This window comes from Vipera ursinii (genome assembly GCF_947247035.1).
Source record: "Vipera ursinii genome assembly, chromosome: 13".
NCBI classification, from domain to species: domain Eukaryota; kingdom Metazoa; phylum Chordata; class Lepidosauria; order Squamata; family Viperidae; genus Vipera; species Vipera ursinii.
Genome location: NC_139526.1, coordinates 14,065,070 through 14,082,966, shown reverse-complemented (window position 1 = coordinate 14,082,966; position 17,897 = coordinate 14,065,070). Strand labels below are relative to the sequence as shown.

The 17,897-nt window shown below is 45.8% G+C and overlaps 1 protein-coding gene across 3 annotated transcripts in view; it reads left to right on the top strand.

Annotated features, from left to right (window-relative positions):
- The window catches only part of SMG1 (SMG1 nonsense mediated mRNA decay associated PI3K related kinase), a 72,473-nt gene that overhangs the window by 37,402 nt on the left and 17,174 nt on the right, over positions 1-17,897 (top strand). For all 3 annotated transcript variants that reach the window (XM_083372725.1, XM_083372724.1, XM_083372726.1), the window contains 16 exons: positions 256-391; positions 1,267-1,497; positions 1,613-1,790; positions 2,587-2,748; positions 4,039-4,256; positions 4,423-4,577; positions 5,680-5,902; positions 7,487-7,733; positions 9,189-9,418; positions 11,206-11,448; positions 12,470-12,718; positions 13,948-14,166; positions 14,664-14,854; positions 15,506-15,678; positions 16,039-16,318; positions 17,211-17,483. In XM_083372725.1, coding sequence (XP_083228851.1) covers positions 256-391; positions 1,267-1,497; positions 1,613-1,790; positions 2,587-2,748; positions 4,039-4,256; positions 4,423-4,577; positions 5,680-5,902; positions 7,487-7,733; positions 9,189-9,418; positions 11,206-11,448; positions 12,470-12,718; positions 13,948-14,166; positions 14,664-14,854; positions 15,506-15,678; positions 16,039-16,318; positions 17,211-17,483 — 3,408 coding nt within the window. The remainder of the gene's footprint in view (positions 1-255; positions 392-1,266; positions 1,498-1,612; positions 1,791-2,586; positions 2,749-4,038; positions 4,257-4,422; positions 4,578-5,679; positions 5,903-7,486; positions 7,734-9,188; positions 9,419-11,205; positions 11,449-12,469; positions 12,719-13,947; positions 14,167-14,663; positions 14,855-15,505; positions 15,679-16,038; positions 16,319-17,210; positions 17,484-17,897) is intronic.

Here is a 17,897-nt window from a genome sequence, read left to right as displayed (position 1 = left end):
GGTTCTCTTGTCTTAACTTTCCAAATATTTCTCTTGCATTTTAAGAAGTTGAAAGAACCACAGTAAACCCTGATTCCTTTGTGTTTCTAAAGTTTTTTTATTTTCTGTTGATAGCTTTTATGGGCAGGGGGAGATAATTGAATAAGCAGACTGCACAGTAGGCTATCTGGGGGGGGGGGAAGAAATCGTTCTGGCAAAACTGTATTAGCACCACCCAAATAACTTAACTTTTGGAAAAATTCCTCAATGTTACAGTCAAGGAGGCGTGCGCTTGCTGCCGAGGGAAAAATCTGAAGTTCAGAGCCTACTTCCGGAAGACATTACCGAGGAAGACAGAGAGAAAATCTACAACATCCTTGGCCAGGCAGTCTGCCGCCCGGCTGGGATCCAGGTAAGTCTGAAATTTGCAGGTGAATGGTGGCTGAAAAGTCAGATTACAGGTAGTCTTCACTTAATAATAATAATAAGTTGGAAGGGACCTCGGAGGTCATCTAGTCCAACCCCCTGCTCAGGCAGGAAACCCTATACCTCCACGTACGTCCACAGTTGAGCCCAACCTTTACATCTGTTAAGCGGGTTTCGCCCCATTTTACGACTTTTTCTTGCCACGGTTGGTTGGGTGGGCCACTGCCGTCGTTAAATTGGTAAGAGGGTTGTTGAGTGAATCTGGCTTCCCCTCATTGGCTTTGCTTGTCAGAAGGTCGCAAGAGGTGGTCAGGTGACCCCGAGGCACTGCCTCCGTCATAAATGTGAGTCAGTGGCCAAGCGTCCACAGGTCGATCACGTGACCGCGGAGAGGCCACAATGGTCCGCACCTGCGAAAAAAAGGCCACAAGCCGCTTTTCCCAGCAATTCTATGTGTAGCTTTGAACAGTCACTAAGTCAACTGTTGTAAGTCGAGGACGGCCTGCACTGTCTTTGGTTACAGAATTAAGAGCTGATTAACGGCCTTGTACGAACCTGCTCAATCTTAATCGAAAGGCCAACGTCACTAGATCGCTACCGCATGGCTGTTTCTTTATAGAATAATATATTTTGAGGGCCATGCGTCCTACGGGAAAAGGGCGGTATATAAATCTAATAAAATCTAAATCTAAATCTTACCATCAGAAGCTTGCCTAGAAAGTGGCTCGCTTAAAAAGACCCTTGACTGAAATAGGACAAAAATTGGGCTTTGCGTGTTTTTACTTTCCCAACTTGTAACCTGCTTTGGTGTTACCCAGGGTGCGGGGGGAAGGTAACCTTTCCATTTAAATTCCCCTTTAGGATGAGGACATCACCCTTCAGATTGCAGAGAGCGAAGACAACGAGGAAGACAATATGGTTGACGTGATCTGGCACCAGCTGTTGAGCAGTTGCCCCTGGCTCTTGGACCTGGAAGAGAACTCGACCGAGGGACTCATCAAAGTGTGGAGGAAAGTGGTGGACAGGATCTTCAGCCTTTACAAGCTTTCCTGTAGTGCCTATTTTACTTTCCTGAAACTCAATGCCGGCCAGGTAGGCAGTTCTGCATGGCGATCGGTTTGCCAAACCAGCTGTCAAGCCCCACTGAGGCTTGTTATAAAGGGGCTGTCCTCTCAGAAAGAGCTTGCTTCCTCTTTTGTGTTAACAGGTTCCTCTGGATGAAGATGACCCCAGATTGCACCTGAGGAATATTTCAGAACAGAGCACTGATGATGTCATTGTAATGGCCACCTTGAGGTTGTTGAGGCTGCTTGTGAAACACGCTGGGGAACTGCGGCAGTACCTGGAGAACGGGCTGGAAACGACTCCTACAGCTCCATGGCGAGGTAGGGACATTTTTGTTAGTAGTTCAGAATATTATTCTCTTGGCCTTCAAGCTTGTTTTAGAGAAATAAAAACCAACTTGAGTTAATAGGCTACAATTGATTGATTGTAATTATCCCATGCTGATTATATTTGCATTTCGTGGGGCTAGAAGTTTGGTCATGGTAGACCTGGTAAAAACACACTTTTCCTCCCCCTCGTAAGTAACTGAAGGAATTCTATTCATTTATTAATTTTACATGCTGCTCATCTCACTTCTGAGCAAGGACTGAATTGAGGAGCATTTTCTTTTGTGACATTGTGGGATGCTTTACAAATGTGTGTCCGTTTCTCACCCTGAGCTTCACAGCACAGACATGGAATCTTTTGTGCATTTGGAACTCGAAAAAAATATTTTCTTGACAGGGTGTGAAAGTGTATGATAAATAGGAATATGAGTAAGACAGCATTGCTAAAAAGACCAGTGAATTTTACGATGTATCAACGAAAATGTGTTGGCTGTATTCTGCATTGCTCTGAGTTCGCCGCTTAAGAATTCTGCACAGTTCCGGCTTCTGCTGGGCAAGATAGCTATTTACAGTAGCACTTTTAGCACTTGAAGCATTTTCGCGCTTCAGCTGTAAGACAGTCAAGAATGGTGCATGTGCTAACGAGAGATTATACTCATTAGTAGGTGTTTAAGAGCAATAAGACTTAATTGCAGTTTTAAGTGGTCAAATGCAAAAACAACAGTTACATCTTTCGTTTGCAGCGTGCCAATCAAATTCTTTACGCTGTCTGCTTTTTGTCTTTGTAAAGGCATAATTCCTCAACTCTTCTCACGACTAAATCACCCGGAAGTGTATGTTCGACAGAGCATTTGCAACCTTCTCTGCCGAGTAGCACAAGACTCTCCTCACCTCATCCTGTACCCTGCAATTGTTGGCACCATTTCTCTTAGCAGTGAATCTCAAGCCTCAGGTATGTTTGATTTGGTACCTTTTGAAATGTTCCATTTCTCTAGGTCAGGGCTAGGCAACCTTGGCTCTTTTATGACTCGTGGACTTCAACTCCCAGAATTCCTGAGCCAACATGGCTCAGCTTAGAAACCTCTCTCTTTCCCCTCAGCATGGCTGGCTCAGGAATTCTGGGAGTTGAAGTCCACGAGTCATAAAGCGGTCTAGGCCACTGGTAGGTAACCTTGAGTCTTTTGTGTCTCGTGGACTTCAACTCTCAGAATTCCTGAGCCAGCAGGGCTCAGCTTGGAAACCTCTCTTTTCCCTCAGCATGGCTGGCTCAGGAATTCTGGGAGTTTATTTATTTATTTATTAATTTATTTAGATTTATATACCGCCCTTTCCCGAAGGACTCAGGGCGGTTTACAGGGCATTTAAAAGAAAGTCAATACAAACGTTAAAACAAATTTAAAAAGATTAAATAAAACCCTGAGAAAAATAAAAAACCCAATTAAAATTAAAAAATTCTCAGCCTGGGCCAGAGAGCTCGAAGAGCCAGGTCTTCAGGTCCCGGCGGAATGAACGGAGGTCGGGGGCAGTCCTAAGCTCCGCAGGCAGCTGGTTCCACAGGGCAGGCGCACCCACTGAGAAGGCCCTATCCCTGGGTGTCACCCGCCGGCAATCTTTAACCGGCGGCACCCTGAGAAGACCCTCCCTGTGGGAGCGCACTGGACGAAGGGAGCTTGATGCTGGCAGCAGGTGTTCCCTCAAATATCCCGGACCCTCGCCATTTAGGGCTTTATAGGTCATCACCAGCCAGGGGTAGGTAACCTTGGCTCTTTTGTGACTGGTGGACTTCAACTCCCAGAATTCCTGAGCCAACATGGCTCAGCTTGGAAACCTCTCTCTTTCCCCTCAGCACGGCTGGCTCAGGAATTCTGGGAGTTGAAGTCCACGAGTCATAAAAGAGCCAAGGTTGCCTACCCCTGCTCTAGGTCATTTATTTTACAGCCAGGTTGCAAGTCCATGCTGGTTGTACGCTGAGGACTACCTGTATTGATGTTCTGTTGGAAAAATGGCCCTGTGGGTGAACACTGATGCTGCTCCATCTTTGAATGCATCTTCCACAATTAACCAGCTTTGTGGCTCTGATCCTCCATAGCTCGTCTTTATAAAGGACCAATATTGCTGAGGTGGCCAAGATGGGCTCACGCCAGTCTGAGGATGTGTAGATAATCTAACCAAGTTAAGTCTGGCCATCTTTGGCCGACTTTTGGATTTTTCTGCCTAACCGTCTTTTCCTTTGAAAACCTAGGGAGCAAATTCCCCTCAGCAATTCCTACCTTTCTGGGCAACATTCAAGGGGAAGAACTGCTGGGCAGCGAGTGTGATGGGGCAAGTCCTCCAGCTTCTCAAGAGAGCCTAAAGGATGAGGCCAAACTGGGCTTAAATGAAGATCAGGCAATGATGCAAGACTGCTACAGCAAAATTGTCGAGAAGCTGTCAGCTGCAAACCCCACAATGGTGTTACAGGTATTATTTTTCTGCCTCAGTTTTGCTGCTTGTGTTTTAAGCTGGACCTTCCGTGCTTTTAACGATTCTGGCTTAAAGCAGGAAGGAATCGGTGTTCTTTGCCCCTGGGAAAGACGTTTCTGCCTTTGTACCGCTAAAAGAAACGTTTGCATTGATGTCAACTCAGGTTCAAATGCTTGTAGCCGAGCTGCGCCGAGTCACGGTTCTCTGGGACGAACTTTGGCTGGGGGTCCTTTTGCAGCAACACATGTACGTCCTCCGGCGGATTCAGCAACTGGAAGATGAAGTCAAGAGAGTCCAGAATAACAACACCTTACGCAAGTAAGCTTTCTCTCACAATGCACGAGAATGACGTACTTGTAAGCAGCTCTCACGAGAGATCGATGGGCTGTTAAGGTGCTTCCAAGTAAAAGAGGCAGGATGCAGAGATGCAATCATTATGAAGCTTTATTCATCGATAGATTATATAGAAAGAGCTATATGGCATGGAGGCATCCATGCCTGTATGATAGAGAGAGAAAGCATGCAAGAGTGAAAGAAAGAACTAAGAACAGCCCTGGAGCAGAGGTATTTATGGGGGGGGGGTCTCAGCCCCTCCCTAACCATAAAACTCTCCAATGGGGCTGCAGGGGTCTGAGGCCCTTGACTCATCAATGGAAGCAAAGAAGCCTCTTTGCTTCCATCTGATGACCTTTTTGGGTAACTGCCAATGGCTGGCACAAAACATCTAACAGTGCTGCCTCATGAAATGTCCTCGTGAGAAATTAGTTGAATGGTTTTTCTCAAAGAACTTTTGGTAAAAAAAAAAAGTCCACATTTCATTCTTTTCCCTGAAAACAGTTTGCAGGCAGGTTAACTGGAAGTCACAGAGGCATTAAGCACTTTAGAAAAAAAAAGTTCATAGTCTCTTATCTTCTGCAGATCGGTAGTCCTCAACTTACGGCTTTAATTGAGCCCCCCCCAATTACTGTTGTACGTTGTGTTGGTCATTAAGTGGGTCATCACCTCTGCAGTGATCATTGAGTGAATCCATTATCCAAAATGGGCGTCTTTGCCAGAAACAAAAGTCTTTTAACGTTGGGATCGTGTGAACACAGGACCAGAAATGTGGGCTGGTTGCTGAGCATTCAAAATTGTGAACACACAAACCTTGGAGGGGGCCAAGCTGTCAGCACTTTGAATCAGGGTCATAAGTGGTCGTGGGGAGGTCCGTCGTAATGGTGAAAGACCGCTCAGTGACCGGTTGTAAGTTGAGGACTACGGTAAGTAGGAATTAAATTTCAGCCTGCCGTCAGATTTTGTAATGGAATGCTAATAAAAACTGCACCGTGTGGGGGGGAGGAAGGGAGAAAATAATATCAAGGAATAATTTCCCCCTAACTGCTCTTGTTTCCCTTCTCCTTCCCCCCCACTTTCCTTTAAGAGAGGAAAAAATAGCCATCATGCGTGAAAAACACACAGCCTTAATGAAACCCATCGTGTTTGCTCTGGAACACGTGCAGAGCATCACGGCCGCTCCCGCTGAAACGCCCCACGAGAAATGGTTTCAAGATAATTATGGGGAGGCCATCGAAAATGCCTTGGAAAAGCTGAAGAATCCCTCAAATCCTGCAAAGCCGGGAAGCAGCTGGATTCCTTTCAAAGAGGTCGTGTTTTTTTTTATATATATATGTTTTCTGAGGTTTTCGCGGGTGTTCGTATGTGGATCTTTGGTTATTCGGGTTTTTCCCCCGCGTAGAACTAAAGGTGTAGGAGCGACGTTTCGACGGAAGCCCATCCGTCATCATCAGGCTGGTGGCTTCTGCTTCCTTCTTCTGGGAGAAGCATGTGGCTGTTTGTTCCTCTTTTTTAAACTGCCAGAGGGGGTGTGTTCTGTGGGTGGAGGTGTGCTCTGATTGGGTGGGGGATTAAGTGTGTTCTGATTGGGTGGGAGTGTGTTTTGAATGGTGGGTGTGTTCTGATTGGGTGGGGGTGTGTTTTGAGTGGATGGGCTGGTCTCAGCTGCCAGCCTTAGACCTGCCAGCCTTAGACCTGCCAGCCCATCCACTCAAAACACACCCCCACCCAATCAGAACACACCCACCATTCAAAACACACTCCCACCCAATCAGAACACACTTAATCCCCCACCCAATCAGAGCACACCTCCACCCACAGAACACACCCCCTCTGGCAGTTTAAAAAAGAGGAACAAACAGCCACATGCTTCTCCCAGAAGAAGGAAGCAGAAGCCACCAGCCTGATGATGACGGATGGGATTCCGTCGAAACGTCGCTCCTACACTTTTAGTTCTACGCGGGGAAAAACCCGAATAACCAAAGATCCCTTCTCCGAAGACTCAGGGCGGCTTACAATCTAAGAAGCACAAATCAATGTGCTTAGCAATAGCCTTCATTCTATGTATATGCCTGCTTATTAGGGCTTTCGCCCCCCCCCCCCCAGCGGCATTATTACAAAGTCAGCTTATTTCCATTTTTTTACTGTGCGTGCATAAGATAACAGGATGGGCATACAACTGAGCACTGATGGGTCCATCCTTGTTTTGCAAAAGTTGGTGTTGCATCCCTCTCCAAAGTGAATTCTCATTCCCAGAAGAGGGTCTTGGAGTGGTGACTGCCTTGATCCGCAGATCCCAAGATAAAGCTCCAGGATGAGTGAGACTCTCCCTATGTAACAAGTCAAGGATTTTTTTTTAAATGGTTCCTTTGTAGAACGTGGAGTTAATTCATCAGCTGGCGTGGTTTGATATCCTGGATCACCTTTTTCTTTTCTTTTCTTCCCCCCCCCCCTTTTTTTTTTAAAACTATTTATCTCCAAAGTTAAAATATAAAATTGGGAAAGAAAATTAAAACAAGCAAACAAACACGAAACGTTAACAATAAAAATAAAAAAGACGTACAAGAAAAATAACATAACGCACGTCCCAAAGGTGCTGTTCGACATTCAACTGGATTTTCTTTCTTTTTTCCCTTGTTTTTTTTCCCCCCCTTGAAAACATTTTACTTCTCATCCAAGAGACTTCTTCACTTCTGGCTTCTTGAATGAGAAGCGAAACGTTTTCAAGGGGGGGGGGAAGGAAACAACCCCAAGAAAGTCCAGTTGCCTTTTGAACGGCACCTACGGGACAGTCGTGGGCTGGACGACTCAACACAATGGACCTTAACACTTAACACCCAATGGACTTCACACAATGGACCTTTTCGTAACCCTGTCCGTGTGTACAAAAACAGGTGATGCTCAACCTTCAACAGAGAGCCCAGAAGCGGGCCAGCTATATTTTGCGCCTGGAGGAGATCAGCCCCTGGCTGGCGGCCATGACCAACACGGAGATCGCTCTCCCCGGAGAAGTGTCCGCCAGAGACACCGTCACCATTCACAGCGTAGGAAGCACCATCACCATTTTGCCAACCAAAACCAAGCCGAAGAAGCTCCTGTTTCTGGGTTCCGATGGGAAGAACTACCCGTATCTTTTCAAAGGTAAGACTTTTCAGCCAGTGGGGCAGCATTACTTCAGCGATGAGGTCTCGTGACTAGAAATGCCAGACTTCTCTCAGTCTACGTTACTCTCATTGGCCATTGGATTAGTTTAATTATTCAGCTGGCGGATGCACCTGCTTAGAGAACCCAGGGCCACTTTTCGGAATCCCTGCAACTCTCCAGCCCGGGGGTCTTCAGAATTCCGGAGGGCTGGCTGAGGGATTCTGGGAGTTGAAGTCCACAAGTCTTAAAGCCGCCCAGTTTGAAGACCCCTGATCCAGCCAGTGGGCTTTGCAAGAACATTGACTGCATAAACATACAGGTTGTTAGTTGCGAAGTCGTGTCCGACCCATCGCGACCCCATGGACAACGTTCCTCCAGGCCTTCCTGTCCTCTACCATTGTCTGGAGTCCATTTAAGCTCACACCTCCTGCTTCAGGGACTCCGTCCAGCCACCTCATTCTCTGTCGTCCCCTTCTCTCGCCCTCAACCTTTCCCAGCATTAGGCTCTTCTCCAGCGAGTCCTTCCTTCTCATTAGGTGGCCAAATTATTTGAGTTTCAGCTTCAGGAACTGGCCTTCTAAAGAGCAGTCAGGGTTGATCTCCTCTAGGACTGACCGGTTTGATCGCCTTGCAGTCCAAGGGACTCGCAGGAGTCTTCTCCAGCACCAGAGTTCAAAGGCCTCAATTCTTTGGCGCTCAGCCTCTCTTATGGTCCAGCTTTCGCAGCCATACATTGCAACTGGGAAAACCAGCGAATGTGTTATCTCCTTTTTTTAAATTATGATATGTAGTGTTTAGTTAGTGATTCATATTTGGGAAACCAGGTACTCTTTTAGTCTAAAACTGAACGGCGATTTTTAGTTTAAAAAGTGACATACTGGTAATCCTGGACTTGCAACCCACCCTTGGGATCAGAATTTTCACTGCTAAGCAAGGCAGTTGTTAAGTGGGCTGCACCCAATTTTGTGACCGTTTGCCACATTTGTTAAGCGAATCGTTGTACCCGTTAAGCGAGTTTTGTGGTGGTTGGGTGAATTTGGCTTCCCCTGTTGATTTGGCTGGCAAGAAGCCAGCTGGGAAGGTCGCAAGTGACAATCAGATGACCCCGGGACACTGCATCCATCGTGAATACATCCCATAGCCAAGCACCTGAATTTTGATTATGTGACTGTCAGGATGCAGTCCAGGGGACTCGCAGGAATCTTCTCCAGCATCGTAGTTCAAAGGCCTCCATTCTATTTATGACCATTTTGCTTAGCGGCCGCTCAAAGTGACAATAGTGTCGAAATAGTCCTTGCCCTTAAAGACGGTTGCAGAAACCCGTAGTCAGGGGATTGCGATTCGGGCGCTGGTCAGTCGCTGGCCCCAAACCCCAAGGGGAGGCTGAGTTGGGGAGCAAGGAAGGCACCTCCCACGTAACCCTAACCCTCGTCTGCTTTTTCCCCCCCACAGGTCTTGAAGACTTGCACCTGGACGAGCGGATCATGCAGTTCCTGTCGATCGTCAACACCATGTTTGCTACAATCAATCGCCAGGAGACGCCTCGTTTCCATGCCAGGCATTACTCAGTTACTCCCCTGGGAACGAGATCAGGCCTGATTCAGTGGGTGGATGGAGCCACACCTTTGTTTGGGCTTTACAAAAGGTGGCAGCAGCGCGAGGCAGCGTTGCAAGCGCAGAAGGTAAAGACAATGCGGGGAGGGGTGCGTGTGTTTCCCCACTTCTGGAGACCCTACATTGTGTGGCATTCGCATTCCATAAATGACTTGCATCTAGGGGTGGGGATCGCTTCAAACTTGGATCAGGTGATTTTATTTTCCCCCTGAGATTTGGGGGTTGTATTCCTGTGCCAAAAATCTTTTTCTTTTCTTTTTTTAGAAAATTTTATTAAATGTACATTTAAAAACAAAAGTGGACATGATTCAACTTCCCTAGCTACAACATTACTATTAGTATTACCTTATGTTACAGAAAGAAATAACGAAAAATTAAAATACATTCTATGACAGGACAGGGTATAACAAACTGTACATATAACATCTGTAAATGTTTTAGTAAACTAGCTTTCAATCGTCAGCGTTATATTTACATATCTTTCAGTTGTGTCCTGATATAGGTGCTAATAAGAAATCCTTACATTATCAACTAATCAAACAATAGTCATCTCGGTGATCCTCCTTATCTCTAACCAATTGTACAAATTTTGCCAAATTTCATCATACTCTTTTTCAGCCTTATTTTTGATCTCTAGGGTTAACCTGTCCATTTCGGCGCAGGATAAAATTTTATCTATTATTTCTTCTTCAGTGGGTGTTTCCTTTCTTTTCCAAAAATCTTTTCATTGGAGGCCTGGATTTCTTCCCCATTTCAAACTGGAGATTTCAGGAGAGCCTGCGTACTTAACACAGGAAAAGAAACCTGAGCTTAAAAAACAGCCATTCCCCAGCCAGCTCTTTGCAACTCCCATAATCCTTGCTGGCTGGGGGGACTCTGGGGAATCTGATCTGGATGGTATTGGGCTGTAACACCCATAATACTTAGTCTACTGCTTCCTCGGTGGGATTAATCAGGTTGGCCTCAAGGCAGGAAGAGCTTTGCTTTCTGTCCTTTTGGGTTTGAGCATCACAGTTACAGCTAACTGTTGGGGGAAAAAAGTCTTTAGTACACCATTGGATCTTGGAAAGAAGTTGGGCAATCAGTAAGCAGTTACTTATTTTGTGTGTACTTATACTGAGGAAAAAAGGGACGCGGTGGCTCAGTGGGTTAGGACGCTGAGCTTGTCGATCAGAAGGTCGGCAGTTTGGCGGGTCGAATCCCGAGTGCCGCGTAACAGAGTGAGCGCCTGTTACTCGTCCCAGCTTCTGCCAACCTAGCAGTTCGAAAGCGTGTAAAAATGCAAGTAGAAAAATAGGGATTACTACGGTGGGAAGATAACAGCGTTCTGTGCGCCTTTGGCGTCTAGTCATGCCGGCCACATGACCACAGAGACGTCCTCGGACAAGCGCTGGCTCTTTAGGTATGAAACGGAGATGAGCACCGGCCCCTAGAGTCGGAAACGACTAGAACGCATGTGCGGGGGAACCTTTAACTTTACCTTTTATACTGAGGGAAGATAGCATTCCCCACTCTTCTTAGCTTAGTGTTTAGCAGTCAATATGATATTATTTCTCCTTGATAAAATAAAACGACACAAGAGGCATCAGGTGACAGACAGGCCGCATAATCTTTACTTTAGAAGTGTTGTAATCTCTCGTCCTATCTAGAGAAGGTAGAAGATGCTTTGAAATGGGAATAGTAAAAAAAAAAAGGTAAACCCTTAAGATTTGCTATCCACCATACATTATTGGCTAGCTGGTAATGTGTAATATTACATGAAAGGTGTGCGGTAACAATTATTCGGCTAATATTCTTTGGCATGAGCTGAGCTGGGCAAACCCCATTTTTAACAGGCTGTGTTTTTAATATGCAGGATTCTTATCAGGCCCCACAAAATCCAGGGATTGTGCCCAGACCCAGTGAACTCTACTACAGTAAAATTGGACCAGCCTTGAAAGCAGTTGGACTTAGCCTGGATGTTTCCCGTCGAGACTGGCCCTTAAATGTCATGAAGTCGGTTTTGGAAGAATTAATGGAAGCCACACCACCCAGTCTTCTAGCCAAAGAGCTTTGGTCCTCATGTGCCACGCCTGATGAATGGTGGAGAGTGACTCAGGTAGTACATTAAAACAGGGTTCCCCAACCCCCGGTCCTTGGACCAGCACCGGGCCACGGCATGCCAGCAACCGGTCCGCACGCACAAGCAAAGCCCCATCCGCCGCTGGATGCAGGCAGCACACAAAAACCACGCACCCTCTGGTCCATGGGAAAAAAACCTTTCTCTGCGTAAACCAGTCCCTGGTGCCCAAAAGGTCGGGGGCCTCTGCATTAAAAGACCTGGGGTGTGTGTAGTGTAGTTAGATAAGATTGGCCCCCACTTTGACACTCTTTCTCAAGGCTCTGAAGATCTGGTTTTGCCAACAGGCCTGGAGAACCCAGAGTGGGATGAAGCCCTCCTCTTGGCTTATTGATTGATTGTTGTCCCTGGGGCGGAGTGGGGAAGGTTATGGCTTTTTATTGTTTCTTTAGACGAGATTTTTTTTTATCTTTGTAAAGCAGCCTGCAGTGTGAGTTAGGCAGCTGTATAAATTTTCTGAAATAAAATAAATTGTATCTGTACCATTCCACTTCTCGTTTGGATTTGCTAGACGAGATAAAATTAAATTAAATAAATTCAAGAGTTCTTTCCCCCCCCCCAAAAAAAAGGTTGCTCTTGCTTTATAAAGCCGTAATCGTCGGACATGATTTCAGAGTTATGTAATGACTCTGGAGGTCCATCAATTTTGATTGTTAACGCTGGCCGTTCTCCTAAAGGCTTGTCCATATGTGCAGGAGGAGGAGGATTCCATGTCCAGGTGTGACAATTCCCCAGCCAGCTGTTAAAAACAGCCCTGGAAATGGAGAAACAGGCGCGCACACAATTCTCCCCGCCTGTATGACGCACCCTAAAGACATGGTTACATTTTACTGGGAAGGCATTCTGCGCATGGGTTGGCATTGTTCCCTTGGGTCCTTTTCCTACTTAGAATGGACTTACATAAGCCTTGGTGAGCAGTGGGTGGGGAAAGGCGATGGTGAGAAAATAGATGACTTATACGGTTTAATGTTTTTTTTTCTTTCTCCCCCCTCCTCCCAAGTCGTATGCACGATCAACGGCAGTGATGTCAATGGTTGGCTACATAATTGGCCTGGGAGACAGACATCTCGATAACGTGCTCATCGACATGACCACCGGGGAAGTTGTGCACATTGATTACAACGTTTGCTTTGAGAAAGGGAAGAGCCTGCGTGTGCCTGAGAAAGTCCCCTTCCGGATGACCCAAAACATTGAAACTGCCTTCGGAGTGACAAAAGTGGAGGGGGTCTTTAGGCTTTCTTGCGAACAGGTAAGCTGGCAAGGATCCGGGCTGAAACGGGAAGGTTTAAATCCTCGAGATCTTTTGTTTTCTCTTTCGTCAGGAGGAACGATATTGCTTACAGTTAGTCCTCAACACACACAACCGATCGCTTATTGACCGTTTGAAATTATGAAGGTGTTCTGTCTCTGTCTCTGTCTCTCTGTCTCTGTCTCTCTCTCTCTCTCTCTCTCTCTCTCACACACACACACACACACACTCCCAGATATATTTATGACCTGGTTCCAAAGTTCCCAGGGCACTCCCCCCTCCCCCATGGTCATGTGACCACATTTCGGACGCTTGGCAACCAGCTCACACTTATGGGTGTTTGCATTTTTACAACATTTGAGCCGAAAGCCAGTTTTAACTTCCAGTTTTCAGCAAAAACGTCCCACAGCAAATAATGGATTCACTTTAACAACTGTCGTGTTCGCTTTAGCGAAAAAGGTTGTAAAATCAGATCCGCTTACATGATGAATAGAATAGAATAGAACAGAACAGAACAGAACAGAACAGAATAGAATAGAAGCTGGAAGGGACCTTGGAGGTCTTCTAGTCCAGCCCCCTGCTCAAGCAGGAGAACCTAAACCATCTCGGACAGATGATTGTCTAGCCTCTTCTTAAAAACCTCCAGTGATGGAGCATGCACGATTTCTGGTGGCAAGCTGTTCCACTGGTTGATTGTCCTCACTGTCAGGAAGTTTCTCCTTAATTCCAGGTTGCTTCTCTCTTTGATCAGTTTCCAACCATTGTTTCTCATACTTCCCTCTGGTGCGTTTGTGAACCACCTGGCTCCCTCTGCCTTGTGGCATCCCCTCAGATACTGGAAGGCTGCTATCGTGTTTCCCCTATTTCTTCCTTTCTTTAGACTAGCTGACTCAGGAATTCTGGGAGTTGAAGTCCATGAGTCATTAAAGAGCCGAGGTTGCCTATCCCTGGGCAAGCCAAACCCAGGTCCCGCAGCTCTTTCTTCCTATGTTTTAGCCTCCAGGCCTTCTCTGAGTTTTTTTTCCCCCCAAACTCTCAACCTCTTTTTTTTGTCACAACCTATGACTGTAACGGGGTAGTCTCCCTTATGTGCACAAGCTGAGGATTAGCAGCACTGCCTTTCGAAAGAGACCTGAGTAGGCCCTGCCCCTGAGACGTTGGACAGAAACGTTCCCTTTCTGCAAACGTTGCTCTGGGCTCGCGTATAACTGCAGCTGTTCTTAAAACAGGTCCTGCACATCATGCGCCGAGGACGAGAAACCCTGCTGACGTTACTTGAAGCTTTCGTCTACGACCCGCTAGTAGACTGGACCGCCGGGGGCGAAGCCGGCTTTGCTGGAGCTGTGTACGGTGGCGGCGGTCAGCAAGCGGAGAACAAACAGAGCAAAAGAGAAATGGAAAGGGACATTACTCGCAGCCTCTTCTCCTCAAGAGTCGCAGAAATAAAGGTATCGGCATCCCGTGACACAGCTTCGTATTTGAAAGGCCTAACTTTGAGGAGCGGTAGGCAAGTATTACTGCCAATAATCGTGTCAGTAATTTTAAATTACTGTACGGAGACGGCCTTGAAGAAACTATTCAGCAGTTGTTAAGTGAAATTAAGTTTAGCCTGTGAGAGTGAGAAAGAAGCTCAAGATTGCCCCACTTTGATTCTCTTTGGTATAAAACTGGGGAGAGAGAATGTATTAGGCTTTCAAGATTCTCTTATTCTTGGGTAAACCGTTTCCTAAGCTGGCTTATTTTTAAGGGTTCACTCTTACACCATTTCAAATTTCCTTTCTGGCAAAAGTCAATTTGCATTTTAAATTTTTAAAGCATTCCTCTCTAGCTATAGATGTGGAAACCAAGCAGGATGATGATGATAATTGTTAATTTACACCCACTAAAACCCAGGAAACTTGCAATACTTAGTTTAGCTTACTTGTAATGTAACGTTTGTTCACAGGTCAACTGGTTTAAGAACAGGGATGAAATGCTGACTGTGATTCCTAAACTGGATAGCAGTTTAGGGGAATATTTACATTTGCAAGAGCAGCTGACAGACATTGAAAAATTGCAAGGCAAACTATTAGAAGAGAGTGATTACCTGGAAAGCGCCGAAGGGATTGATCATCCATCTCATACACTGCAGCACCGGTAGTTATTTTTGCTAAATGATGCTTATGTTTGGTGAGTCTGAAAATAATGTATGAAACTCCAGGTAACTTTTACTTGATAGACCACGCGGTCGGTCTTAAGGTGAGGAGACCTGGATACTTGGATAACTCTTGTTTAATGCTTTTTTTTAAAAAAAAAAACTGTCACAAGGCTTGCAGTCATGCCAGTGGGGTGTTCAAGAACTTTAGAAAAACTTTTAAAAAATATATTAAGGAATCTGGAAGTTCACTGTGGTGGGCTTGGCTGTTTACTTATTATGGTTGATCCCTTGTGAAAATGAACACGCTTGAATTAGGAGCATTGTAAGCATTTAACAGGTTTATCAACTGTTTTAAGAACCATTTTTGCTCTTGCAGGGAAATGGGGCGGCAAACAAATTTGATAAAGAAAATAAACCAAGCAAATTTTATGTTGTTATTCAGTTCAGTATTTTTAAAGGAGAACTGCTAAACCAGGTCAGATTTTTGAAATAGCCTGTTTGGAAATAATTAGTTTCAATTCACTTAACAGATGTGTCCAAAGAATAATATATCAAACAGATGTAAAGTTGATAATAGCTGTCTAGGGATGTTGACTTCAACTGTGTGTCTTCATACTCCCCTCTTCTTCTTCTTTTTTTTTAAAATGCAGATATTCCGAGCATACACAGCTGCAGTCCCAGCAGAGAGCAGTGCAGGAAGCCGTCCAAGTAAAACTGAACGAATTTGAGCAGTGGATCTCTCACTACCAAGCTGCTTTCAGTAATCTGGAAGCAACTCAACTTGCAAGCCTGCTTCAGGAGATCAGCACCCAGATGGATCTTGGTATGAGACGGAGGCTTGGGTCTAATTTGAGATAGGATGTGGGGACAGATCAACTGTCTGTCTGTCTGTCTATATCTTTCTGTCTGTCTATATCTATCTGTCTGTCTGTCTTATCTATCCATCCATCTATCTATCCATCCATTTGTCCGTCATGTCTGTCTGTCTGTCTGTCTATCATCTATCCGTCCGTCCGTCCATCCGTCTATCTATCTATCTATCTATCTATCTATCTATCTATCTATCTATCTATCTATCATCTGTTGGCTTTACTTAATGATATGATGCATGAATGACGTAGACGTTGCTCTCTTTAACATGAGTAGATTTGAAGGGTTTTCCTGGCGTTTCGTTGTTTTTAAGGTCCTCCAAGTTACGTACCTGCCACCACCTTCCTTCAAAATGCCGGCCAGGCCCACTTGATCAGCCAGTGTGAGCAACTGGAAGGGGAGGTTGGTGCTCTTCTCCAGCAGAGGCGCTCAGTTTTGCGCGGCTGTCTCGAACAACTGCACAACTACGCCACCGTTGCACTGCAGTATCCCAAAACCGTGTTCCAGAAGCACCGTGTCGAGCAGTGGAAGGTCTGGATGGAAGACCTCATTGTTAACATGACCATAGACCGTTGCCAGGATCTCTATCGGAAGTAAGCTCTCTCTCAGACTTTACAGGGGGAGGGAGGATGGAATAAGATTTCAATCAAAGTAATTAATTTCTTTCGACTGGACTCATTAATGTGCTATATATATTGACCTAGGAAATACGCATATTTTTTTTCCCCCGATGGGCCAAAAAAAGTATTTTGACCCTTGCATCAATCTCGCGCTTTAGCTTCGCCAAGCTTGGCTGCTTTTTTTTTCTTTTTAGTACTTAATAAAAGTATAAGGTGAAGGTAAAGGTTCCCCCGCACATGCATGCTAGTCAATATCATATTGACTGCTAAACACTAAGCTAAGAAGAGTGGGGAATGCAATCTTCCCTCAGTATAAAAGGTAAAGTTAAAGGTTCCCCAGCACATGCGTGCTAGTCGTTTCCGACTCTAGGGGCCGGTGCTCATCTCCGTTTCAAAGGCGAAGAGCCAGCGCTTGTCCGAGGACGTCTCCGTGGTCATGTGACCGGCATGAGTAGATGCCAAAGGCGCACGGAACGCTGTTACCTTCCCACCGTAGTGGTCCCTATTTTTCTACTTGCATTTTTTTACTTGCTTTCGAACTGCTAGGTTGGCAGAAGCTGGGACGAATAACAGGCGCTCACTCTGTTAGGCGGCACTCAGGATTCGGCCCGCCAAACTGCCGACCTTCTGATCGACAAGCTCAGTGTCCTAACCCACTGAGCCACCTTGTCCCAATAAAAGTATATAGTGCTTTTATTACGCCACTTGCAGTATTTTAAGAAGATTATAATGTCTACCGATGGGACTCAGTCAACTACCTCATGCTCAGCGGACCGGCTTTTGCATTATAGCGAACCATATAGCAAGAGTCTTCCTTTTTTAAAAATAATTTTAAAAAAGGTTGATAATTTTGTTGCTTCCCCAGGTACGAAATACAATATGCCCCTCAACCTCCTCCGGCAGTGTGTCAGTTTATCAGCACGACGGAAATGACTTTGCAGCGCTACGCGGCAGATGTCAACAGCAGGCTGATCCGGCAGGTAGAACGGTTGAAGCAGGAAGCCGTCACGGTCCCAGTCTGCGAAGAGCAGCTGAAGGAAATCGAGCGTTGCATCAAAGTCTTCCTCCATGAAAACGGAGAAGAGGGTTCGCTGAGCTTAGCCAGCGTGATCATCTCTGCTCTTTGCAGCCTCACCAGGTGAGACGCTGGGCAAAACGGACTCACGAGTTGCTCATGTGTTAGGAGGCTTTTCCTGTTTTCAAAAGGTTTTTGGTTTTTTTTTAACTGATTATAAAACATGGTGAATGTGTTGTTGTTAGTTGCGAAGTCGTGTGTCTGACCCATCGCGACCCCATGGACAACGTTCCTCCAGGCCTTCCTATCCTCCACCATCTTCTGGAGTCCCTTTTAAGCTCACGCCTCCTGCTTCAGGGACTCCATCCAGCCACCTCATTCTCTGTCATCCCCTTCCTCTCTTGCCCTCAACCTTTCCCAGCGTTAGGCTCTTCTCCAGTGAGTCCTTCCTTCTCATTAGGTGGCCAAAGGATTTGAGTTTCAACTTCAGGATCTGGCCTTCTAAAGAGCAGTCAGGGTTGATCTCCTCTAGGACTG